This window comes from Dendropsophus ebraccatus, chromosome 12 (assembly GCF_027789765.1).
Source record: "Dendropsophus ebraccatus isolate aDenEbr1 chromosome 12, aDenEbr1.pat, whole genome shotgun sequence".
Lineage (NCBI taxonomy): Eukaryota > Metazoa > Chordata > Amphibia > Anura > Hylidae > Dendropsophus > Dendropsophus ebraccatus.
The window spans coordinates 85,305,585-85,331,776 of NC_091465.1; the positions used below are offsets into that span (position 1 = coordinate 85,305,585).

At 48.5% G+C, this 26,192-nt stretch overlaps 1 protein-coding gene across 8 annotated transcripts in view; it reads left to right on the top strand.

Moving 5' to 3' along the window:
• Window positions 1-26,192, top strand: part of LOC138769708 (ephrin type-B receptor 2) — a 125,393-nt gene that overhangs the window by 86,337 nt on the left and 12,864 nt on the right. For all 8 annotated transcript variants that reach the window (XM_069948339.1, XM_069948334.1, XM_069948338.1 and 5 more), the window contains exons 3-6: window positions 398-1,082; window positions 20,108-20,263; window positions 21,769-22,104; window positions 25,432-25,556. In XM_069948339.1, coding sequence (XP_069804440.1) covers window positions 398-1,082; window positions 20,108-20,263; window positions 21,769-22,104; window positions 25,432-25,556 — 1,302 coding nt within the window. The remainder of the gene's footprint in view (window positions 1-397; window positions 1,083-20,107; window positions 20,264-21,768; window positions 22,105-25,431; window positions 25,557-26,192) is intronic.

A 26,192-nucleotide genomic window follows, 5' to 3' on the forward strand; every position in this document is an offset into this window, starting at 1 on the left:
AGAAGGAAAAAACAAAAGTGCCAAAGTTAAAATTGGCTTGGTCCTTAAAGGGTTAACCTGAAACCATTATTTAAACAATAAGTCACTTTCTGATAACACATTCCCTTTAAATAATCAGCTGTAAATATATGAAACCTTGCCCATATTGTTCGTCCCATTAATGCAGCGGCCGCTAGTGGAATGAGTTTGGTCTTCTGGCATGTACCATTATTTCAGCCATCCCGGACGAGCCCCCAATATTTTTTAGAAGAAATACTTTTATAGTCGTAACCCACGATAAGGGTTGCAGTGGTGATTCCTGAGCAGAGATACTCATACTGGCCGGGATACCAGTGGTATATGGTGGCCATGGACCATTTATTCAGGTGTACTAATGTTTTGTGTTTCTTTTGTACAGTGGGAAGAGGTAAGTGGCTACGATGAGAACATGAACACTATCCGGACGTACCAGGTGTGCAACGTCTTTGAGTCCAATCAGAACAACTGGCTGAGGACCAAGTACATCCGGCGGCGTGGAGCGCATAGGATCCATGTGGAGATGAAGTTCTCTGTCCGGGACTGTAGCAGCATTCCCAATGTCCCAGGATCCTGTAAAGAGACCTTTAACCTTTATTATTACGAATCGGATAGTGACTCTGCCACCAAAACCTTCCCCCCTTGGATGGAGACTCCTTGGGCCAAGGTGGACACCATAGCCGCTGACGAGAGCTTCTCCCAAGTGGATCTGGGGGGACGGGTGATGAAGATTAACACCGAGGTGCGAGGTTTTGGCCCCGTTTCTAAAAATGGTTTTTACCTGGCGTTCCAGGATTATGGCGGCTGCATGTCTCTCATTGCCGTGCGGGTTTATTACCGGAAGTGTCAGCGGGTGATTCAGAATGGTGCAATATTTCAGGAGACCTTGTCCGGAGCCGAGAGCACCTCTTTGGTGGCAGCTCGAGGGAGTTGTATACCCAACGCCGAGGAGGTAGATGTTCCTATCAAACTGTACTGTAATGGAGATGGAGAATGGATGGTCCCCATTGGTCGCTGTATGTGTAAAGCAGGGTACGAGTCGGTGGAGAACGGAACCGTGTGCCGAGGTAAGTATACACGTCTTCTCTGTGGATTTCCTGTATCTACGTGTTTTATAGCATCTATTATGTGTATGAGAAGATGAAGGGGTACATATGTCATCTATGTGGGGGTGTATTTAATACATGTATATTTGTGTTATATGGGGGGACGTTATTATATTCTATATGGGGATATGTGGGGGTGTATTTTATACTGTATATGGGGGCACATTATTATATTCTATGAGGGGGTGTATTTTATACTGTATATGGGGGCACATTATTATATTCTATGAGCGGGTGTATTTTATACATGTATAAGGGGGCACATTATTATATTATATGAGCAGGTGTATTTTATACTGTATATGGGGGCACATTATTATATTCAATGAGCAGGTGTATTTTATACATGTATATGGGGGCACATTATTATATTCTATGAGGGGGTGTATGTTATACATGTATATGGGGGCACATTATTATATTCTATGAGCGGGTGTATTTTATACTGTATATGGGGCACATTATTATATTCTATGAGGGGGTGTATTTTATACATGTATAAGGGGGCACATTATTATATTATATGAGCGGGTGTATTTTATACTGTATATGGGGCACATTATTATATTCTATGAGCGGGTGTATTTTATACTGTATATGGGGCACATTATTATATTCTATGAGCGGGTGTATTTTATGCATGTATATGGGGGCACATTATTATATTCTATGAGCGGGTGTATTTTATACATGTATATGGGGGCACATTATTATATTATATGAGCGGGTGTATTTTATACTGTATATGGGGGCACATTATTATATTATATGAGCGGGTGTATTTTATACATGTGCAAGAAAGGGGTCCGTGGAGCCTCAGTTACGAGTCTCAAAACACGGGAATAGCCAGATATCCCTCTCTCCAGAGAAGGAAGCCCATTGCCAAGGAGTGCCTCCTAGTGGGGAGAGCACCAAACCACCCTGATACGTAGTCCCTCAGGTCCTCACTCTGTTACGAGCTTTGGGACCTAAATAGGGAAACACCAGGGTGGCCCCTGTGAGTCAAAGTCTAACTCTGCGGAGAGTATAACGACATAAGACAAGGGTTACCAAGGCTAGGCATCCATCCACAGACTGCAGTTTCGGGGTATTTGCCCCTCGTCAGTGTGGAGCAGGATTCTGGCTACTGGGGCAATGATAAATAGACCAACAAAACACAACAATTACTGAACTCAGGGAGAACAGTGAAAAATTCCAATGGAGTACTCATTCAAGAGTCTCCACTGATTGTCCCATACAAAATTTGTATTTTATACATGTATATGGGGGCACATTATTATATTATATGAGCGGGTGTATTTTATACATGTATATGGGGGCACACTATTATATTATATGAGGGGGTGTATTTTATACTGTATATGGGGGCACATTATTATATTCTATGAGCGGGTGTATTTTATACTGTATATGGGGGCACATTATTATATTATATGAGCGGGTGTATTTTATACATGTATATGGGGGCACATTATTATATTCTATGAGCGGGTGCATTTTATACATGTATATGGGGGCACATTATTATATTATATGAGCGGGTGTATTTTATACATGTATATGGGGGCACATTATTATATTATATGAGCGGGTGCATTTTATACATGTATATGGGGGCACATTATTATATTATATGAGCGGGTGTATTTTATACATGTATATGGGGGCACATTATTATATTATATGAGGGGGTGTATGTTATACTGTATATGGGGCACATTATTATATTATATGAGGGGGTGTATTTTATACATGTATATGGGGGCACATTATTATATTATATGAGCGGGTGTATTTTATACATGTATATGGGGCACATTATTATATTCTATGAGCGGGTGTATTTTATACTGTATATGGGGGCACATTATTATATTCTATGATTGGGTGCATTTTATACATGTATATGGGGGCACATTATTATATTCTATGAGCGGGTGTATTTTATACTGTATATGGGGGCACATTATTATATTCTATGAGCGGGTGTATTTTATACATGTATATGGGGGCACATTATTATATTCTATGAGCGGGTGTATTTTATACTGTATATGGGGGCACATTATTATATTCTATGAGCGGGTGTATTTTATACATGTATATGGGGGCACATTATTATATTATATGAGGGGGTGTATTTTATACATGTATATGGGGGCACATTATTATATTCTATGAGCGGGTGTATTTTATACTGTATATGGGGGCACATTATTATATTCTATGAGGGGGTGTATGTTATACATGTATATGGGGGCACATTATTATATTATATGAGCGGGTGTATTTTATACATGTATAAGGGGGCACATTATTATATTATATGAGGGGGTGTATTTTATACTGTATATGGGGGCACATTATTATATTCTATGAGCGGGTGTATTTTATACTGTATATGGGGGCACATTATTATATTCTATGAGCGGGTGTATTTTATACATTTATATGGGGGCACATTATTATATTATATGAGCGGGTGTATTTTATACATTTATATGGGGGCACATTATTATATTATATGAGGGGGTGTATTTTATACTGTATATGGGGGCACATTATTATATTATATGAGCGGGTGCATTTTATACATGTATAAGGGGGCACATTATTATATTATATGAGGGGGTGTATTTTATACATGTATAAGGGGGCACATTATTATATTATATGAGGGGGTGTATTTTATACTGTATATGGGGGCACATTATTATATTATATGAGCGGGTGCATTTTATACATGTATAAGGGGGCACATTATTATATTCTATGTGGGGGTGTATTTTATACATGTATATGGGGGCACATTATTATATTCTATGAGCAGGTGTATTTTATACTGTATATGGGGGCACATTATTACATTCTATGAGGGGGTGTATTTTATACATGTATATGGGGGCACATTATTATATTATATGAGGGGGTGTATTTTATACATGTATATGGGGGCACATTATTATATTATATGAGGGGGTGTATTTTATACTGTATATGGGGGCACATTATTATATTATATGAGCGGGTGCATTTTATACATGTATAAGGGGGCACATTATTATATTCTATGTGGTAGTATATTTGATGAAGAATGTGAGCAGGTGTATTATATATGAGGGAGTATATGTATAGGGTGTATATATTATACATAAAGTATATATGACATTAGGGGTAATAATACTAACAAGCTGCTGTCCCACACCAGGAGCTGCCATTTCTGCTACATGGGATCGATGGCTTGGAAAAAAACAGTCCTTGGCTGAAATATTGCTGCTGCTGCTACATGTCATCTCTAACTGGGATGAAAGGGATTGTTCACCAAATAAAAATTCTTTCAAATCGACTGGTCCCAGCAAGCCCCAGAGATTTGTATTTTACTTCTATTAAAAAAATAAAAAAACGTTTCCAGGACTTATCAGCTGCTGTATGTCCTGAAGGAAGTGGTGTATTATTTCCAGTCTGACACAGTGCTCTCTGCTGCCACCTCTGTGCATGTCAGGAACTGTCCATAGAAAACCTCTCCTGCTCTCCAGACTGGAAATAATACACCACTTCCTGCTGGACATACTGCAGCTGATAAGTACTGGAAGACTAAAAAATTTTTAATCGTAATTATAAATATAATTATAAATCTGTGGCACCAGTTGATTGGAAATAAAGGCTAGTAGTTGTAGTAGTAGTAGTAGTAGTAGTAGTAGTAGTAGGCTTGGAAGGGACAAAATAAACACTGTTACTAGGCTGCAGCTGTTTCGTTTTTTACCTGTCCAGTGCACAACCAGCAGCCTAGATACACCAGGGGGGGGAGGGACATTTATTTTCACCCTTCCCAGCATATTAATACCAGCCTGCTACCACCAGAGGCCAGGAGCCGCCATTTCTTGACACTTGATGGTCCCCGGCTCTTCCTAGTACACCGAGCCCAGCAAGGAAGAAAGTGCTGAAAAGGCCTGCTCCCTATATTTCAGCATATAGGACATTACAGAGCTGTACTGAGCAGTGTAAGCTGTGGTCCCAGCACTAGGGTGGCATATAATGGTTACTAGACCAGTATTTTGTCTTTTATGTAGTATAGGAGCCTGTGAGTAGCGGGGTGAGGCCTGATTCACCTGTCTGTGATATACTCCACAAGCTCCACAAGCTCATTGTATATTACAGAGTGGACTCTATGGGACTCCCTTTATATAAGTCATTATGACACAGCGCTATTGTAGCGACACAGCCGTATCAGATCAGTAGTGTATAACTGTAGCCGTATGGGAGCTCACTCAGGTGATCACTGTTTTGCGGCTAGTTAGATCCAATAGAAACATAGAAGATTGTCAGCAACAGAAGCCCCCTCCCCATCTATTAGTCCCTTTTAGTATTTTTCTAGTTATTATCTTAGAATATATATATATATATATATATATATATATATATATATATATATATATATATATATATATATATATATATATTCTATCTCCCCCAGGATTACTAGTGGGGTTTACAGTGAGGTCAGGTGATTACTATTGGGGGGTGCTGTGAGATCAGGTGTTTGTTAGTTTTGGGGGTGCAGTGAGGTCAGGTGATCACTAGTGAGGGGGGAGTACAGTGAGGTCAGGTGATCACTAGTGGGGGGTATAGTGAGGTCAGGTGATCACTAGTGGGGGGTATAGTGAGGTCAGGTGATCACTAGTGGGGGGTGCAGTGAGGTCAGGTGATCACTAGTGGGGGGTATAGTGAGGTCAGGTGATCACTAGTGGGGGGTATAGTGAGGTCAGGTGATCACTAGTGGTGGTGGTATAGTGAGGTCAGGTGATCACTAGTGGTGGGGGGTATAGTGAGGTCAGGTGATCACTAGTGGTGGGGGGGTATAGTGAGGTCAGGATCACTAGTGGTGGGGGGTATAGTGAGGTCAGGATCACTAGTGGTGGGGGGTATAGTGAGGTCAGGTGATCACTAGTGGTGGGGCGGTATAGTGAGGTCAGGTGATCACTAGTGGGGGGGTATAGTGAGGTCAGGTGATTACTAGTGGAGTGTACAGTGAGGTCAGGTGATCACTATTGGGGGCGCTGTGAGGTCAGGTAATCACTAGTGGGGGTGCTGTGAGGTCAGGTGATCACTATTGGGGGCGCTGTGAGGTCAGGTGATCACTATTGGAGGTGCTGTGAGGTCAGGTGATCACTAGTGGTGGGGAGGGGTGTACAGTGAGGTGATCACTAGTAGGGGAGTATAGTAAGAAATCACTATTGGGGTTATAGTGAGGTCAGATAATCACTAGTGGGGGTATAGTGAGGTCAGGTGATCACTAGCAGGGGAGTATAGTAAGAGATCACTATTGGGGTTATAGTGAGGTCAGGTGATCACTAGTGGTGGGGGGTATAGTGAGGTCAGGTGATCACTAGTAGGGGAGTATAGTAAGAGATCACTATTGGGGTTATAGTGAGGTCAGGTGATCACTAGTGGTGGGGGTATAGTGAGGTCAGGTGATCACTAGTGGTGGGGGGGTATAGTGAGGTCAGGTGATCACTAGTGGAGTGTACAGTGAGGTCAGGTGATCACTATTGGGGGTGCTGTGAGGTCAGGTGATCACTATTGGAGGTGCAGTGAGGTCAGGTGATTACTATTGGGGGGAGTACAGTGAGGTCAGGTGATCACTAGTGGGGGGGGTATAGTGAGGTCAGGTGATTACTATTGGGGGGGAGTACAGTGAGGTCAGGTGATCACTAGTGGTGGGGGGGGGGTGTACAGTGAGATAAGGTGATCACTAGTGGGGGAGTATAGTAAGAGATCACTATTGGGGTTATAGTGAGGTCAGATAATCATTAGTGGTGGGGGTATAGTGAGGTCAGATGAACACTAGTGGGGTGTACAGTGAGGTTAGGGGATCAATGTTGGAAGTGCAGTGAGGTCAGGTGATCACTATTTGGGGGGGTGCAATTAGGTCAGGTGATCACTATAGGGGGTGCTGTGAGGACAATTGACCACTGTTGGTGGTGCTGTGAGGTCAGATGATCACTGTTGGGGGTGCTGTGAGGTCAGGTGAACACTGTTGGAGGTGCTGTGAGGTCAGGTGATCACCGTTAGAGGTGCTGTGAGGTCGGGATCACTTTTGGAGGTGCTGTGAGGTCGGAAGCACTTTTGGAGGTGCTGTGAGGTTAGGTGATCATTGTTGGAGGTGCTGTGAGGTCAGGTGATCACTATTGGAGGTGCTGTGAGGTCAGGTGATCACTATTGGGGGTGCGGTGAGGTCAGGTGATCACTGTTGGTGGTGCTTTGAGGTCAGGTGATCACTGTTGGAGGGGCTGTGAGGTCAGGTGATCACCGTTGGGGGTGCTGTGAGGTCAGGTAATCACTGTTGAAGGTGCTGTGAGGTCAGGTGATCACTGTTGGGGGTGCTGTGAGGTCAGGTGATCACTGTTGGAGGTGTTGTGAGGTTAGGTGATCACTGTTGGTGGTGCTGTGAGGACAATTGACCACTGTTGGAGGTGCTGTGAGGTCACGTGATCACTGTTGGTGGTGCTGTGAGGTCAGGTGAACACTGTTGGAGGTGTTGTGAGGTTAGGTGATCACTGTTGGAGGTGCTGTGAGGTCAGGTGAACACTGTTGGAGGTGCTGTGAGGTCACGTGATCACTGTTGGTGGTGCTGTGAGGTCAGGTGATCACTGTTGGAGGTGCTGTGAGGTCAGGTGATCACTGTTGGTGGTGCTGTGAGGTCAGGTGATCACTGTTGGGGGTGCTGTGGGGTCAGGTGATCACTGTTGGAGGTGCTGTGGGGTCAGGTGATCACTGTTGGAGGTGCTGTGAGGTCAGGTGATCACTGTTGGAGGTGCTGTGGGGTCAGGTGATCACTGTTGGAGGTGTTGTGGGGTCAGGTGATCACTGTTGGAGGTGCTGTGGGGTCAGGTGATCACTGTTGGAGGTGCTGTGGGGTCAGGTGATCACTGTTGGAGGTGCTGTGGGGTCAGGTGATCACTGTTGGAGGTGCTGTGGGGTCAGATGATTGGAGGAGTTGTATATGATGGTGTCTGGTATAGGTTTCTCCACTGCCGGTGATCCCCGGTGATGGTTAGGGGTAGCCGGAGCAGTGCACTTGTTCTGGAGCCTCCTGAGAGTGTGCGCTGAGGTTGTGAGTCGGCGCGGTGGCGGCTCTTGGCGGCAGGATACGTCTTTGTCAAAGCTTTGGAAGCCTCCAACCTTCTCTAATTAAAGACAATTACTGCTTTCAGCCTCCTCACAGCTCCGCTCCGCTGTTTGCAAACACACAGCTGCCGCGGCTTTTGTGGCGGCTTCTCCTCCCTCCTCCCTCCTGTCACGTCTCATCTTCTGCAGGCAGCGCTTTCCCCAACGCCACTGAAAGGGTTAAATCCACCGCCGGCTCCGCTGGCTGTTCTGTGGGCAACCGCACAAGCCGTGTCACCACATGGGGGCGTCCCAGGAGGTGGTGACCTTGTCATAGAGAATAAGGGGGGTGTATATACAGGTGGATGGGAATGTTGCCTGCGTATAGATGGCGGTATGTTGTGGCTGTGTGTACACTGACAGTATGTGCTTATTCCTGCAGCCATATGTGTAGCCTTCTGCTGTATCATGTAACTGGGGTCGGATGTGTGGAATACGGCAGTACCACCGGTGTTGGGGTCTGACATGCGGTGATGCGGTGGTATATTGGGATTGGGTGTGTATGGTGCGGTGGTATATTGGTGTTGGGTGTGTATGGTGCGGTGGTATATTGGTGTTGGGTGTGTATGGTGCGGTGGTATATTGGTGTTGGGGTCTGATGTGTATGGTGCGCTGGTATATTGGGGTCTGATGTGTATAGTGCGGTGGTATATTGGTGTTGGGTGTGTATGGTGCGGTGGTATATTGGTGTTGGGGGTGTATGGTGCGGTGGTATATTGGTGTTGGGTGTATATGGTGTGGTGGTATATTGGTGTTGGATGTGTATGGTGCGGTGGTATATTGGAGTCTGATGTGTATGGTGTGGTGGTATATTGGTGTTGGGGGTGTATGGTGCGGTGGTATATTGGTGTTGGGTGTGTATGGTGTTCTAGTATATTGGGGTCTGATGTTTATGCTGCGGTGGTATATTGGGGTCTGATGTGTATGGTGCGGTGGTATATTGGGGTCTGATGTGTATGGTGCGGTGGTATATTGGTGTTGGGTGTGTATGGTGAGGTGGTATATTGGTGTTGGGGGTGTATGGTGCGGTGGTATATTGGTGTTAGGGGTGTATAGTGCGGTGGTATATTGGTGTTGGGGGTGTATGGTGCGGTGGTATATTCGTGTTGGGTGTGTATGGTGTTCTGGTATATTGGGGTCTGATGTTTATGCTGCGGTGGTATATTGGGGTCTGATGTGTATGGTGCGGTGGTATATTGGGGTCTGATGTGTATGGTGCGGGGTATATTGGTGTTGGGTGGGTATGGTGCGGTGGTATATTGGTGTTGGGTGTGTATGGTGCGGTGGTATATTGGGGTCTGATGTGTATGGTGCGGTGGTATATTGGGATTAGGTGTGTATGGTGCGGTGGTATATTGGGGTCTGATGTATATGGTGCGGTGGTATATTGGTGTTGGGTGTGTATGGTGCGGTGGTATATTGGTGTTGGGTGTGTATGGTGCGGTGGTATATTGGTGTTGGGTGTGTATGGTGCGGTGGTATATTGGTGTTGGGTGTGTATGGTGCGGTGGTATATTGGTGTTGGGGGTGTATAGTGCGATGGTATATTGGTGTTGGGGGTGTATGGTGCGGTGGTATATTGGTGTTGGGTGTGTATGGTGCGGTGGTATATTGGTGTTGGGTGTGTATGGTGCGGTGGTATATTGGTGTTGGGGGTGTATAGTGCGATGGTATATTGGGGTCTGATGTTTATGGTGCGTTGGTATATTGGGATCGGGTGTGTATAGTGCGGTGGTATATTGGTGTTGGATGTGTGGTGCGGTGGTATATTGGTGTCTGATGTGTATGGTGCGGTGGTATATTGGTGTTGGATGTGTATGGTGCGGGGGTATATTGGTGTTGGGGGTGTATAGTGCGGTGGTATATTGGTGTTGGGTGTATATGGTGTGGTGGTATATTGGGCTTGGGGGTGTATAGTGCTGTGGTATATTGGTGTTGGGGGTGTATAGTGCTGTGGTATATTGGTGTTGGGGGTGTATAGTGCTGTGGTATATTGGTGTCTCCCCTCCGCTCTTTGCTCTGTTGATGCTGTCTGGTAGCTCTGTGCCGGGGTGTGTACACTGCAGGCACTTACACAGCTCTGCTGTCCTGGAAGGGTTAACAGTGTAAGGGCCCTATTCCACGGGACGATTATCGTTTAGATTATCGTTAAATCGCTCGAATCTAAACGATAATCGTTCGGTTGAAATGCAGTTAACGATTAACGACCGAACGAGAAATCGTTGATCGCTTTATAAGACCTGGACCTATTTTTATCGTTGCTCGTTCGCAAATCGTTCGCATTGAATAAGACATCGTTAGGTCGTTTGCAATAGATACGAACGCAATAGCGAATAAATAGCGAAGAAAAACAATCGCAATTACGATCATAAGTAACGATTATCGTTCCATGGAAATGAGTGAATGTTTTCAGGTCTTTCGCAATAGCGGTCGTTTGAGATCGTTAATCATAACGATTATGCGAACGATAATCGTCCGGTGGAATAGGGCCCTAAGAGTGAAAGGGACTGCAGTGCTGGAGGGGTTAAGACTGGGGGGGGGGGGGGAGTACAATGAAAGGAACCTCCCCAAGTTGGGTTTGAGCTGGAAAATCTCATTATCTCTGGGCTGTAGTGTACTCTGTGCTGTACCCATAGGAGGTGACTGTAGTGTGCTCTGTGCTGTACCCATAGGAGGTGACTGTAGTGTGCTCTGTGCTGTACCCATAGGAGGTGACTGTAGTGTGCCCTGTGCTGTACCTATAGGAGGTGACTGTAGTGTGCTCTGTGCTGTATATATAGGAGGTGACTGTAGTGTGCTTTGTGCTGTACCCATAGGAGGTGACTGTAGTGTGCTCTGTGCTGTATATATATATATATATATATATATATATATATATATATAGTGACTGTAGTGTGCTCTGTGCTGTACCCATAGGAGGTGACTGTAGTGTGCTCTGTGCTGTATATATAGGAGGTGACTGTAGTGTGCTCTGTGCTGTATATATAGGAGGTGACTGTAGTGTGCTCTGTGCTGTACCCATAGGAGGTGACTGTAGTGTGCTCTGTGCTGTATATATAGGAGGTGACTGTAGTGTACTCTGTGCTGTACCCATAGGAGGTGACTGTAGTGTGCTCTGTGCTGTACCCATAGGAGGTGACTGTAGTGTGCCCTGTGCTGTACCCATAGGAGGTGACTGTAGTGTGCTCTGTGCTGTATATATAGGAGGTGACTGTAGTGTGCTCTGTGCTGTATATATAAGAGGTGACTGTAGTGTGCTCTGTGCTGTACCTATAGTAAGTGACTGTAGTGTGCTCTGTGCTGTACCTATAGGAGGAGACTGTAGTGTGCTCTGTGCTGTACCCATAGGAGGTGACTGTAGTGTGCCCTGTGCTGTACCCATAGGAGGTGACTGTAGTGTGCTCTGTGCTGTATATATAGGAGGTGACTGTAGTGTGCTCTGTGCTGTATATATAGGAGGTGACTGTAGTGTGCTCTGTGCTGTACCTATAGTAAGTGACTGTAGTGTGCTCTGTGCTGTATATATAGGAGGTAACTGTAGTGTACTCTGTGCTGTACCTATAGGAGGTGACTGTAGTGTGCTCTGTGCTGTACCTATAGGAGGTGACTGTAGTGTATTCTGTGCTGTATATATAGGAGGTGACTGTAGTGTGCTCTGTGCTGTACCTATAGGAGGTGACTGTAGAGTGCTCTGTGCTGTACCCATAGGAGGTGACTGTAGTGTGCTCTCTGCTGTATATATAGGAGGTAACTGTAGTGTGCTCTGTGCTGTATATATAGGAGGTAACTGTAGTGTGCTCTGTGCTGTACCCATAGGAGGTGACTGTAGTGTGCTTTGTGCTGTATATAGGAGGTGACTGTAGTGTATTCTGTGCTGTACCTATAGGAGGTGACTGTAGTGTGCTCTGTGCTGTACCTATAGGAGGAGACTGTAGTGTACTCTGTGCTGTACCTATAGGAGGAGACTGTAGTGTGCTCTGTGCTGTACCTATAGGAGGAGACTGTAGTGTGCTCTGTGCTGTATATATAGGAGGTGACTAGTGTGCTCTGTGCTGTATATATAGGAGGTGACTGTAGTGTATTCTGTGCTGTATATATAGGAGGTGACTGTAGTGTGCTCTGTGCTGTATATATAGGATGTGACTGTAGTGTGCTCTGTGCTGTACCCATAGGAGGAGACTGTAGTGTACTCTGTGCTGTACCTATAGGAGGAGACTGTAGTGTGCTCTGTGCTGTACCTATAGGAGGAGACTGTAGTGTACTCTGTGCTGTACCTATAGGAGGAGACTGTAGTGTGCTCTGTGCTGTATATATAGGAGGTGACTAGTGTGCTCTGTGCTGTATATATAGGAGGTGACTGTAGTGTATTCTGTGCTGTATATATAGGAGGTGACTGTAGTGTGCTCTGTGCTGTATATATAGGAGGTGACTGTAGTGTGCTCTGTGCTGTATATATAGGAGGTGACTGTAGTGTATTCTGTGCTGTATATATAGGAGGTGACTGTAGTGTGCTCTGTGCTGTATATATAGGATGTGACTGTAGTGTGCTCTGTGCTGTATATATAGGAGGTGACTGTAGTGTGCTCTGTGCTGTACCTATAGTAAGTGACTGTAGTGTGCTCTGTGCTGTACCTATAGGAGGTGACTGTAGTGTGCTCTGTGCTGTACCTATAGGAGGTGACTGTAGTGTGCTCTGTGCTGTACCCATAGGAGGTGACTGTAGTGTGCTCTGTGCTGTACCCATAGGAGGTGACTGTAGTGTGCTCTGTGCTGTACCCATAGGAGGTGACTGTAGTGTGCTTTGTGCTGTATATAGGAGGTGACTGTAGTGTGCTCTGTGCTGTACCTATAGGAGGTGACTGTAGTGTGCTCTGTGCTGTACCTATAGGAGGAGACTGTAGTGTACTCTGTGCTGTACCTATAGGAGGAGACTGTAGTGTGCTCTGTGCTGTATATATAGGAGGTGACTAGTGTGCTCTGTGCTGTATATATAGGAGGTGACTGTAGTGTATTCTGTGCTGTATATATAGGAGGTGACTGTAGTGTGCTCTGTGCTGTATATATAGGATGTGACTGTAGTGTGCTCTGTGCTGTACCCATAGGAGGAGACTGTAGTGTACTCTGTGCTGTACCTATAGGAGGAGACTGTAGTGTGCTCTGTGCTGTACCTATAGGAGGAGACTGTAGTGTACTCTGTGCTGTACCTATAGGAGGAGACTGTAGTGTGCTCTGTGCTGTATATATAGGAGGTGACTAGTGTGCTCTGTGCTGTATATAGGAGGTGACTGTAGTGTGCTCTGTGCTGTACCTATAGGAGGTGACTGTAGTGTACTCTGTGCTGTACCTATAGGAGGAGACTGTAGTGTGCTCTGTGCTGTATATATAGGAGGTGACTAGTGTGCTCTGTGCTGTATATATAGGAGGTGACTGTAGTGTATTCTGTGCTGTATATATAGGAGGTGACTGTAGTGTGCTCTGTGCTGTATATATAGGAGGTGACTGTAGTGTGCTCTGTGCTGTATATATAGGAGGTGACTGTAGTGTATTCTGTGCTGTATATATAGGAGGTGACTGTAGTGTGCTCTGTGCTGTATATATAGGATGTGACTGTAGTGTGCTCTGTGCTGTACCTATAGTAAGTGACTGTAGTGTGCTCTGTGCTGTACCTATAGGAGGTGACTGTAGTGTGCTCTGTGCTGTACCTATAGGAGGTGACTGTAGTGTGCTCTGTGCTGTACCCATAGGAGGTGACTGTAGTGTGCTCTGTGCTGTATATATAGGAGGTGACTGTAGTGTGCTCTGTGCTGTACCTATAGGAGGAGACTGTAGTGTACTCTGTGCTGTACCTATAGGAGGAGACTGTAGTGTGCTCTGTGCTGTACCTATAGGAGGAGACTGTAGTGTACCCTGTGCTGTACCTATAGGAGGAGACTGTAGTGTACTCTGTGCTGTACCTATAGGAGGAGACTGTAGTGTACTCTGTGCTGTACCTATAGGAGGAGACTGTAGTGTGCTCTGTGCTGTACCTATAGGAGGAGACTGTAGTGTGCTCTGTGCTGTATATATAGGCGGTGACTGTAGTGTGCTCTGTGCTGTATATATAGGAGGTGACTGTAGTGTATTCTGTGCTGTATATATAGGAGGTGACTGTAGTGTGCTCTGTGCTGTATATATAGGAGGTGACGGTAGTGTGCTCTGTGCTGTATATATAGGAGGTGACTGTAGTGTGCTCTGTGCTGTCTAGTTAATGGCATCCTGGCAGTTTACACCTAAACCTCACCAGTGACAGCGATGGGTTAATGTTGGGATTCTCCTGGCACAGTCTGGAATGTTCTTGTAACTGAACACCTAGTGCCCCCCCACCCCCTCCCCGCTCCGTCAGCCCCCGAAAATATGATGTAGCCTGTCATGGCCGCCGCAGCCTCCCTGCACCCCTGTGGATGTAACTTGTAATAAACTAAAATGGAAATCACCATCAATAAAAGGGGCGTTGCCATGTGTTATAATGGACAGGCGGTATGTGTCCTCCTCCACCCCCGGTGTGTTATAATGGACAGGCGGTATGTGTCCTACTCCTCCCCCGGTGTGTTATAATGGACAGGTGGTATGTGTCCTACTCCTCCCTCGCTGTGTTATAATGGACAGGCGGTATGTGTCCTACTCCTCCCCCGCTGTGTTATAATGGACAGGCGGTATGTGTCCTCCTCCTCCGGTGTGTTATAATGGACAGGCGGTATGTGTCCTCCTCCTCCCTCGCTGTGTTATAATGGACAGGCGGTATGTGTCCTCCTCCTCCGGTGTGTTTTAATGGACAGGCGGTATGTGTCCTCCTCCTCCTCCGGTGTGTTATAATGGACAGGCGGTATGTGTCCTCCTCCTCCAGTATGTTATAATGGACAGGCGGTATGTGTCCTCCTCCCCCGTGTGTTATAATGGACAGGCGGTATGTGTCCTCCTCCTCCGGTGTGTTATAATGGACAGGCGATATGTGTCCTCCTCCCCGGTGTGTTATAATGGACAGGCGGTATGTGTCTTTTTCCGGTGTGTTATAATGGACAGGCGGTATGTGTCCTCCTCCTCGGTGTGTTACAATGGACAGGCGGCATGTGTCCTTATCCTCCCCGGTGTGTTATAATGGACAGGCGGTATGTGTACTCCCCCTGTGTGTTACAATGGACAGGCGGTACGTGTCCTCTTCCCCCTGTGTGTTATAATGGACAGGCAGTATGTGTCCTCCTCCCCCCCTGGTGTGTTATAATGGACAGGCGGTAGGTGTCCTCCTCCTCCAGTATGTTATAATGGACAGGCAATATGTGTCCTCCTCCCCGGTGTGTTATAATGGACAGGCGGTATGTGTCCTCTTCCTCCGGTGTGTTATAATGAACAGGCGGAATGTGTCCTCCCCGGTGTGTTATAATGGACAGGCGGTATGTGTCCTCCTCCCCGGTGTGTTATAATGGACAGGCGGTATGTGTCCTCCTCCTCCCCTGGTGTGTTTTAATGGACAGGCGGTATGTGTCCTCCTCCCCGGTGTGTTATAATGGACAGGCGATATGTGTCCTCCTTCCTGGTGTGTTATAATGGACAGGCGGTATGTGTCTTCCTCCTCCGGTGTGTTATAATGGACAGGCGGTATGTGTCCCCCTCCTCCCCGGTGTGTTATAATGGACAGGCGGTATATTTCCTCCTCCTCCCCTGGTGTGTTATAATGGACAGGCGATATGTGTCCCCCTCCCTGGTGTGTTATTATGGACAGGCGGTATGTGTCCTCCTCCTCCGGTGTGTTATAATGGACAGGCGGTATATTTCCTCCTTCCCCTGTGTGTTATAATGGACAGGCGGTATAATTCCTCCTCCTCCCCTGGTGTGTTATAATAGACAGGCGGTATGTGTCTTCCTCCTCCCCTGGTGTGTTATAATAGACAGGCGGTATGCGTCCTCCTCCGGTGTGTTATAATGGACAGGCGGTATGTGTCCTCCTCCTCCGGTGTGTTATAATGGACAGGCGGTATGTGTCCTCCTCCTCTCCCTGTGTGTTATAATGGACAGGCGGTATGTGTCCTCCTCCCCGGTGTGTTATAATGGACAAGCGGTATGTGTCCTCCTCCCCGGTGTGTTATAATGGACAGACGGTATGTGTCCCCCTCCCCCTGTGTGTTATAATGGACAGGCGGTATGTGTCCCCCTCTCCCTGTGTGTTATAATGGACAAGCGGTATGTGTCCTCCTCCCCCTGTATGTTATAATGGACATGCAGTATGTGTCCTCCTCCTCCGGTGTGTTATAATGGACAGGCGGTATGTGTCCTCCTCCTCCGGTGTGTTATAATGGACAGACGGTATGTGTCCCCCTCCCCCTGTGTGTTATAATGGACAGGCGGTATGTGTCCTCCTCCCCTGTGTGTTATAATGGACAGGCGGTATGTGTCCTCCTCCTCCCCCGGTGTGTTATAATGGACAGACGGTATGTGTCCCCCTCCCCCTGTGTGTTATAATGGACAGGCGGTATGTGTCCCCCTCTCCCTGTGTGTTATAATGGACAAGCGGTATGTGTCCTCCTCCCCCTGTATGTTATAATGGACATGCAGTATGTGTCCTCCTCCTCCGGTGTGTTATAATGGACAGACGGTATGTGTCCCCCTCCCCCTGTGTGTTATAATGGACAGGCGGTATGTGTCCTCCTCCCCTGTGTGTTTTAATGGACAAGCGGTATGTGTCCTCCTCCCCCTGTATGTTATAATGGACATGCAGTATGTGTCCTCCTCCTCCGGTGTGTTATAATGGACAGGCGGTATGTGTCCCCCTCCCTCTGTGTGTTATAATGGACAGGCGGTATGTATCCCCCTCCCCCTGTGTGTTATAATGGACAGGCGGTATGTGTCCCCCTCCCTCTGTGTGTTATAATGGACAGGCGGTATGTGTCCCCCTCCCTCTGTGTGTTATAATGGACAGGCGGTATGTATCCCCCTCCCCCTGTGTGTTATAATGGACAGGCGGTATGTGTCCCCCTCCCCCTGTGTGTTATAATGGACAGGCGGTATGTGTCCCCCTCCCTCTGTGTGTTATAATGGACAGGCGGTATGTGTCCCCCTCCCTCTGTGTGTTATAATGGACAGGCGGTATGTGTCCTCCTCCCCGGTGTGTTATAATGGACAGGCGGTATGTGTCCTCCTCCCCCTGTGTGTTATAATGGACAGGCGGTATGTGTCCCCCTCCCTCTGTGTGTTATAATGGACAGGCGGTATGTGTCCCCCTCCCTCTGTGTGTTATAATGGACAGGCGGTATGTGTTCCCCTCCCTCTGTGTGTTATAATGGACAGGCGGTATGTGTCCTCCTCCTCCGGTGTGTTATAATGGACAGGCGATATGTGTCCTCCTCCCCGGTGTGTTATAATGGACAGGCGGTATGTGTCTTTTTCCGGTGTGTTATAATGGACAGGCGGTATGTGTCCTTATCCTCCCCGGTGTGTTACAATGGACAGGCGGCATGTGTCCTTATCCTCCCCGGTGTGTTATAATGGACAGGCAGTATGTGTCCTCCTCCCCCCCTGGTGTGTTATAATGGACAGGCGGTAGGTGTCCTCCTCCTCCAGTATGTTTTAATGGACAGGCGGTATGTGTCCTCCTCCCCGGTGTGTTATAATGGACAGGCAATATGTGTCCTCCTCCCCGGTGTGTTATAATGGACAGGCGGTATGTGTCCTCTTCCTCCGGTGTGTTATAATGAACAGGCGGAATGTGTCCTCCCCGGTGTGTTATAATGGACAGGCGGTATGTGTCCTCCTCCCCGGTGTGTTATAATGGACAGGCGGTATGTGTCCTCCTCCTCCCCTGGTGTGTTTTAATGGACAGGCGGTATGTGTCCTCCTCCCCGGTGTGTTATAATGGACAGACGGTATGTGTCCCCCTCCCCCTGTGTGTTATAATGGACAGGCGGTATGTGTCCTCCTCCTCCCCTGTGTGTTATAATGGACAGGCGGTATGTGTCCTCCTCCTCCCCCGCTGTGTTATAATGGACAGGCGGTATGTGTCCTCCTCCCCGGTGTGTTATAATGGACAGGCGGTATGTGTCCCCCTCCCTCTGTGTGTTATAATGGACAAGCGGTATGTGTCCTCCTCCCCCTGTATGTTATAATGGACATGCAGTATGTGTCCTCCTCCTCCGGTGTGTTATAATGGACAGGCGGTATGTGTCCTCCTCCTCCGGTGTGTTATAATGGACAGGTGGTATGTGTCCTCCTCCCCCTGTGTGTTATAATGGACAGGCGGTATGTGTCCCCCTCCCCCTGTGTGTTATAATGGACAGGTGGTATGTGTCCCCCTCCCTCTGTGTGTTATAATGGACAGGCGGTATGTGTCCCCCTCTCTCTGTGTGTTATAATGGACAGGCGGTATGTGTCCCCCTCCCTCTGTGTGTTATAATGGACAGGCGGTATGTGTCCCCCTCTCTCTGTGTGTTATAATGGACAGGTGTGAGTATAGTGGGCGGTGTGTCATCCTCCCCCGGTGTGTAATAGTACTCTGTCTCTGCAGGGGTGGTATATGGCAGGCTGTGGGGTATACGGCAGGTGAGGCTGTAGCCATGAGGAGTATTGTCGGGGATTATCAGCTCCATTAGGTTTCTGGTATGTTCTGTGGTATCTTCATAGGTTCGGCCCCAGCTTGTCTGTGACCAAGAATCGGGTGCTGGAAAGACTGCACTACTATCACTGTACAGTCACGGCTAGGACAATGCTCTGTGTGTACAATTATCACATCAGGGCCCCTAGGGGCCTCAGACAGTGTCCCTGACAGGGAGCTGTACACTGTGCCCCCATGAGGAGTAGGGAGCTGTACATTGTGCCCCCCCATGAGGAGTAGGGAGCTGTACATTGTGCCCCCCATGTGGAGTAGGGAGCTGTACATTGTGCCCCCCATGTGGAGTAGGGAGCTGTACATTGTGCCCCCCCATGTGGAGTAGGGAGCTGTACATTGTGCCCCCCCATGAGGAGTAGGGAGCTGTACATTGTGCCCCCCATGTGGAGTAGGGAGCTGTACATTGTGCCCCCCATGTGGAGTAGGGAGCTGTACATTGTGCCCCCCATGTGGAGTAGGGAGCTGTACATTGTGCCCCCCATGTGGAGTAGGGAGCTGTACATTGTGCCCCCCATGTGGAGTAGGGAGCTGTACATTGTGCCCCCCATGTGGAGTAGGGAGCTGTACATTGTGCCCCCCATGTGGAGTAGGGAGCTGTACATTGTGCCCCCCATGAGGAGCAGGGAGCCGTACATTGTGCCCCCCCCATGAGGAGTAGGGAGCTGTACATTGTGCCCCCATGTGGAGTAGGGAGCTGTACATTGTGCCCCCATGAGAAGCAGGGAGCCGTACATTGTGCCCGCCATCAAGAGTAGGGAGCTGTACACTGTGCCCCCATGAGGAGTAGGGAGCTGTACATTGTGCCCCCCCATGAGGAGTAGGGAGCTGTACATTGTGCCCCCCCCATGAGGAGTAGGGAGCTGTACATTGTGCCCCCCCCATGAGGAGTAGGGAGCTGTACATTGTGCCCCCATGTGGAGTAGGGAGCTGTACATTGTGCCCCCATGAGAAGCAGGGAGCCGTACATTGTGCCCGCCATCAAGAGTAGGGAGCTGTACACTGTGCCCCCATGAGGAGTAGGGAGCTGTACATTGTGCCCCCCCATGAGGAGTAGGGAGCTGTACATTGTGCCCCCCCCATGAGGAGTAGGGAGCTGTACATTGTGCCCCCCCCATGAGGAGTAGGGAGCTGTCTGTTTGGTTTCTGTTGCTCTTTATAACTATTTTTTTTCCTTCCGTCTTTCTAGGATGTTCTACAGGAATGTTCAAACCCAACCAGGGAGACGAGAGCTGCCTGCACTGCCCCTTCAACAGCCGGACCACCTCCGAGGGGGCCACCAACTGTGTGTGCCGGACGGGCTACTACCGGGCCGACTCCGACCCTCTACAGATGCCGTGCACAAGTAGGTCACAGGTCTGGAGGTGTTCAAATATAGGGTTCTCTTTCCTGTAGAGTGTAAGCTCTTATGGTCAGTGATCTCTCCTGTAGAGTGTAAGCTCTTATGGTCAGTGATGTCTCCTGTAGAGTGTAAGCTCTTATGGTCAGTGATCTCTCCTGTAGAGTGTAAGCTGTTATGGTCAGTGATGTCTCTCCTGTAGAGTGTAAGCTCTTATGGTCAGTGATGTCTCTCCTGTAGAGTGTAAGCTCTTATGGTCAGTGATGTCTCTCCTGTAGAGTGTAAGCTCTTATGGTCAGTGATGTCTCCTGTAGAGTGTAAGCTCTTATGGTCAGTGATGTCTCCTGTAGAGTGTAAGCTCCTATGGTCAGTGATCTCTCCTGTAGAGTGTAAGCTCCTATGGTCAGTGATCTCTCCTGTAGAGTGTAAGCTCTTATGGTCAGTGATGTCTCCTGTAGAGTGTAAGCTCTTATGGTCAGTGATCTCTCCTGTAGAGTGTAAGCTCTTATGGTCAGTCATGTCTCCTGTAGAGTGTAAGCTCCTATGGTCAGTGATCTCTCCTGTAGAGTGTAAGCTCTTATGGTCAGTGATGTCTCCTGTAGAGTGTAAGCTCTTATGGTCAGTCATGTCTCCTGTAGAGTGTAAGCTCTTATGGTCAGTGATGTCTCCTGTAGAGTGTAAGCTCTTATGGTCAGTGATGTCTCTCCTGTAGAGTGTAAGCTCTTATGGTCAGTGATGTCTCTCTCCTGTAGAGTGTAAGCTCTTATGGTCAGTGATGTCTCCTGTAGAGTGTAAGCTCTTATGGTCAGTGATGTCTCCTGTAGAGTGTAAGCTCTTATGGTCAGTGATGTCTCCTGTAGAGTGTAAGCTCTTATGGTCAGTGATGTCTCCTGTAGAGTGTAAGCTCTTATGGTCAGTGATGTCTCCTGTAGAGTGTAAGCTCTTATGGTCAGTGATGTTTCTCCTGTAGAGTGTAAGCTCTTATGGTCAGTGATGTCTCCTGTAGAGTGTAAGCTCTTATGGTCAGTGATGTCTCCTGTAGAGTGTAAGCTCTTATGGTCAGTGATGTCTCTCCTGTAGAGTGTAAGCTCTTATGGTCAGTGATGTCTCCTGTAGAGTGTAAGCTCTTATGGTCAGTGGTGTCTTTCCTGTAGAGTGTAAGCTCTTATGGTCAGTGATGTCTTTCCTGTAGAGTGTAAGCTCTTATGGTCAGTGATGTCTCCTGTAGAGTGTAAGCTCTTATGGTCAGTGGTGTCTCTCCTGTAGAGTGTAAGCTCTTATGGTCAGTCATGTCTCCTGTAGAGTGTAAGCTCTTATGGTCAGTGATGTCTCCTGTAGAGTGTAAGCTCTTATGGTCAGTGATGTCTTTCCTGTAGAGTGTAAGCTCTTGTGGTCAGTGATGTGTCCTATAGAGTGTAAGCTCTTGTGGTCAGAGGGTCCTGTATAGTATATGTATATATCTGTGTTTCTATGTGTCTGATAAATCCTTTTCTCTTTTCTTTGCCCCTCAGCTACCCCATCTTCCCCCCAGAATGTTATCTCCAGCGTCAATGAGACCTCCCTGGTGTTGGAGTGGTCCTCGCCCAGGGACTCAGGAGGCCGCGAGGACCTTGTATATAACATCATCTGTAAGAGCTGCGGCTCGGGCCGAGGAGCTTGTACACGCTGCGGAGATAACGTTCAGTTTGCCCCCCGACAGCTGGGCCTGACTGAACCCCGAGTCTACATCAGTGACCTGCTGGCGCACACACAGTACACGTTCGAGATACAAGCTGTGAACGGAGTCACCGACCAAAGCCCCTACTCCCCGCAGTTTGCATCGGTTAATATTACCACCAACCAGGCAGGTGAGTGCCCAGTGACCCTCAGAGAGCAGACTTATATCAGTGCTGGAGCGTTATAAGAGGAGCGGCTGATATCAGTCACATATATAATGTCTGGAGGTTATATCAGTACTGGAGCGTTATAAGAGGAGCGGCTGATATCAGTCACGTAGCATTCGCTTATCACAGTGCGCTGTGCATTGTGAGGTCCCTGTATATTACACCATACAGAACCTGTGCTGGGGCATTGTTTGCTGTTGCTGATTATTTGGCCATTAGGTGGCAGCACCTGGTGTCATAGAGGTGCAGTGTTGTCGCTGTGTATCGGGGAGATCCCGTGCTTGGTCAGGTCACAGCAGGAATTCCTCCGGAGTGAGGTGCGGGGCGCAGAGCGGCCTCCCAGGAGCTGCCCATCCTCATGGCTGTCAGGACGCCCGGCTGTGGTGCTCTGCGCTGCATATATAATTGATGCATTGGTCGGTTCTCTGTACACAAACACGGCTATGCTGCTCTGAATTGAGGTCAGCTGTCATGCAGTGATCCGCCCAGGGAGCACCGATACGGCACATCATCTCCTGCGCCAGTCACGTGACCAAAAACCAGGCCCTGACCAAGATCTCCACATGTGAAGGGGGAGTGTTCAAGGGGAAGAGGGAAGGGGATGATGGGAGTGATGATACACTGTGAGATAGGGAGATTAGAGTGTGAGCTCCTGGGGTCAGGGATGATGGGAGTGATGATACACTGTGTGTGATAGGAGATTAGAGTGTCAGCTCCTGGGGTCAGGGAGGATGATGGGAGTGATGATACACTGTGTGTGATAGGAGATTAGAGTGTGAGCTCCTGGGGTCAGGGAGGATGATGGGAGTGATGATACACTGTGTGTGATAGGGGATTAGAGTGTGAGCTCCTGGGGTCAGGGAGGATGATGGGAGTGATGATACACTGTGTGTGATAGGGGATTAGAGTGTCAGCTCCTGGGGTTGGGGATGCAGTGTGTTACCTGGTTCTGCTCCATGTTCTGTATCTTTTCATCCCCGGGGGGAGCAGTTCTCCTGCTCTTAGCGGATGAGGCATTGGGTGCTGGCAGTGGTTCTCCTGCCTGTCTCCACCTTGAGCTTTGCCTTCAGCCTGTGACCCAGTATGTGATTACTAGATGGATCCCCCCCTGAGTCTCCGGCCTCCATAACCCGGGGGAGAGGCCAGAGATGTTGTCTCTTGCAGCTGTCCCTTCTCCTTCATCCCTGGCTGCTGTTGAGAGGGGGGGGGGGCACTTTTATATCGCCATCTCACTTACCAGGGCTGTGGGGGAGGTGCTGCTGAGCTGGAACCCCCAGGTCGGTAACATTGCCCTCCGCTCTAAATCTTGTGTAGGTTCCATGTTACTGTCCTGACACCAGAACCAGGGGGGAATCTGCTGACGTTCCCAGACACCTGGAATCCTGGGAGAAACCTGAGAAGTGACGTTTCTTCCCATCCCCTTTGGTGGAGATGAGGAGCAATAAATCGCGCCCCCCCCCCCCCCCCCCCCCCGTCCTCTGGCCGCTATGGCTGAGCTTTCTCATAATCAGGCATCATGGAGAGCTGCGTACATAAGACGAGGGGCCGCCCTGCTGCTTATCCTCTCATCTTCTGTACATGAAATGTCATGTTCCCTGTGAGAAGACATTGTCCTGGCAGCTGGGTGAGGGGCACAAGCAGGATTCACATAGCAGGTGGCATGCACATCACCTCTAGGGGGCAGTAGGCACTGGCCTGTAGGACAGGCTCCTTGTGTCTAATAAAAACCCTAGATGTCCAGGACGGGCCTAACGGGTCAGGGTCAGTGCAGGATCTTCTCCCAACTATCTCCACATCATCTACTCCTCTACTCATCATCTCCACTACTCCTTCACCTCTCCCCCTGTCCCCAGGACTTCTGCCTCCTATGTCACCACCCCCTGTCCCCAGGACTCCTGCCTCCTGTCCCACCGCCACCCCCTGCCCCCAGGACTCCTGTACTATCTCTGCCTCCGGCCCCCAGGACTCCTGTACTATCTCCACCTCCTGCCCCCAGGACTCCTGTCCCATCTCCACCTCCTGCCGCAAGGACTACTTTACTATCTCCAACTCCTGCCCCCAGAACTACTTTACTATCTCCACCTCCTGCCCCCAGGACTCCTGCCTCCTGTCTCACCACCACCTCCTGCCCCCAGGACTCCTTTACTATCTCCAACTCCTGCCCCCAGGACTCCTTTACTATCTCCACCTCCTGCCCCAGGACTCCTGTACTGTCTCCACCTCCTGCCCCCAGGACTTCTGTCCCATCTCCACCTCCTGCCCCCAGGACTCCTTTACTATCTCCACCTCCTGCCCCCAGGACTCCTTTACTATCTCCACCTCCTGCCCCCAGGACTCCTGTCCCGTCTCCACCTCCTGCCCCCAGGACTTCTGTCCCATCTCCACCTCCTGTCCCTAGGACTCCTGTCCCATCTCCACCCCCTGTCCCTAGGACTCCTGTACTATCTCCACCTCCTGCCCCCAGGACTCCTGTCCCATCTCCACCTCCTGTCCCCAGGACTCCTGTCCCATCTCCACCCCCTGTCCCTAGGACTCCTGTCCCATCTCCACCCCCTGTCCCTAGGACTCCTGTCCCATCTCCACCCCCTGTCCCTAGGACTCCTGCCTTTTATGTCACCATCTTCTTTTGGCCCCAGGATTGTCACCACCTTCCACCATATTCTGTTGTCCTCAGTCTCCTGTGCCAGTCCTCCTGCCTCCGGTGCTACAACCTCCTCCTTTGCCTCAGCCGTTCATTGCCCTCACCTCTGCCATTCCCTCTGACTCCTGCCTGTTGTGCCACCACTTCACCCCGTCCTCCCGGACTCCTGGCATCATCCCTATTCTGGGGTTTTTGGGCATTCACATTCTGTGTTGCAGCGTCTTTCTTTTTGTTGTTGTATAACCTTTGTTATATTAAAAACTAGAAAAAAATGGTAAATATGAAAATAAAGGGGGGGGTGACTCTGCCCCCCCCTTGCGCACACACACTTTCCTGCAAAGGTCAGGCACTAAGCTGTCCGCGGGGGGCTGTAGTCTTCAGGCATACAGCGCCCCTTCCCCTCCGGCGGCCATGTTATTGGTCAGCGAGGAGCTGGGGAGTCAGGGCTCACACTGCTTGACCTGGCATATAGGCCAAGTGCAGCAATCTAAGCTGACAGCTTCTTAGTGCAGCGCTGCATCCGCTGTCAGGGGCGCCATCACCACCAGAGGTGAACTTTCTGCTCCAGTAATCCCATGCCGTGCATCCGTCCTCCTGCTGTCAGGAGCCGCTCCACCACTAACTCCTTCTTCATTCTGCTCTTCTTCCAGCTCCATCCAGCGTCTCCATCATGCACCAGGTCAGCCGCGCTGTGGACAGCATCACCCTCTCATGGTCGCAGCCGGACCAGCCCAACGGGGTCATCCTGGACTATGAGCTTCTGTACTATGAAAAGGTACGGCCTCCGAATAAGTGCTAGCTCTGCTGCCAACATAGCTCTTTGTGTCCCTACAGCTTAAGGTTGCCCTCAGCTGGACAGATTCAGTGACATAATCTTCTAGAAAGTTGAGACACTGATTAAAGGGATAGTTTATAAAAAAAAAAAAATCTTTCAAATCTACTAGTTTCAGAAAGTTACACAGATCTCTAATTTACTCCTATTAAAAAAATCTCCAGTCTTCCAGTACATATCAGCTGCTGCATGTCCTGCAGGAATTCTTGTCAGGAACTGTCCAGAGCAGCAGCAAATCCCCATAGAAAACCTCTCCTGCTCTGGACAGTTCCTGACATGGACAGAGGTGGCAGCAGAGAGCACTGTGTCAGACTGGCGAGAATACACCACTTTCTGCAGGATATACAGCAGCTGATAAGTACTGAAAGACTGGAGATTTTTTAATAGACATAAATTACAAATCTCTGGCACCAGTGGATTTGACATTTTTTTCTGTTGAACAACCCCTTTAAGCTTTACTTAGGTAGGACTGCATAATCGCTTACACGATAGTTAATTATTAACCCCATGTCACCCGCACACATTAACACGCTGAGCCGAAGTGTATGGTAATGAATAACAAGCCCCTGATTATCGACC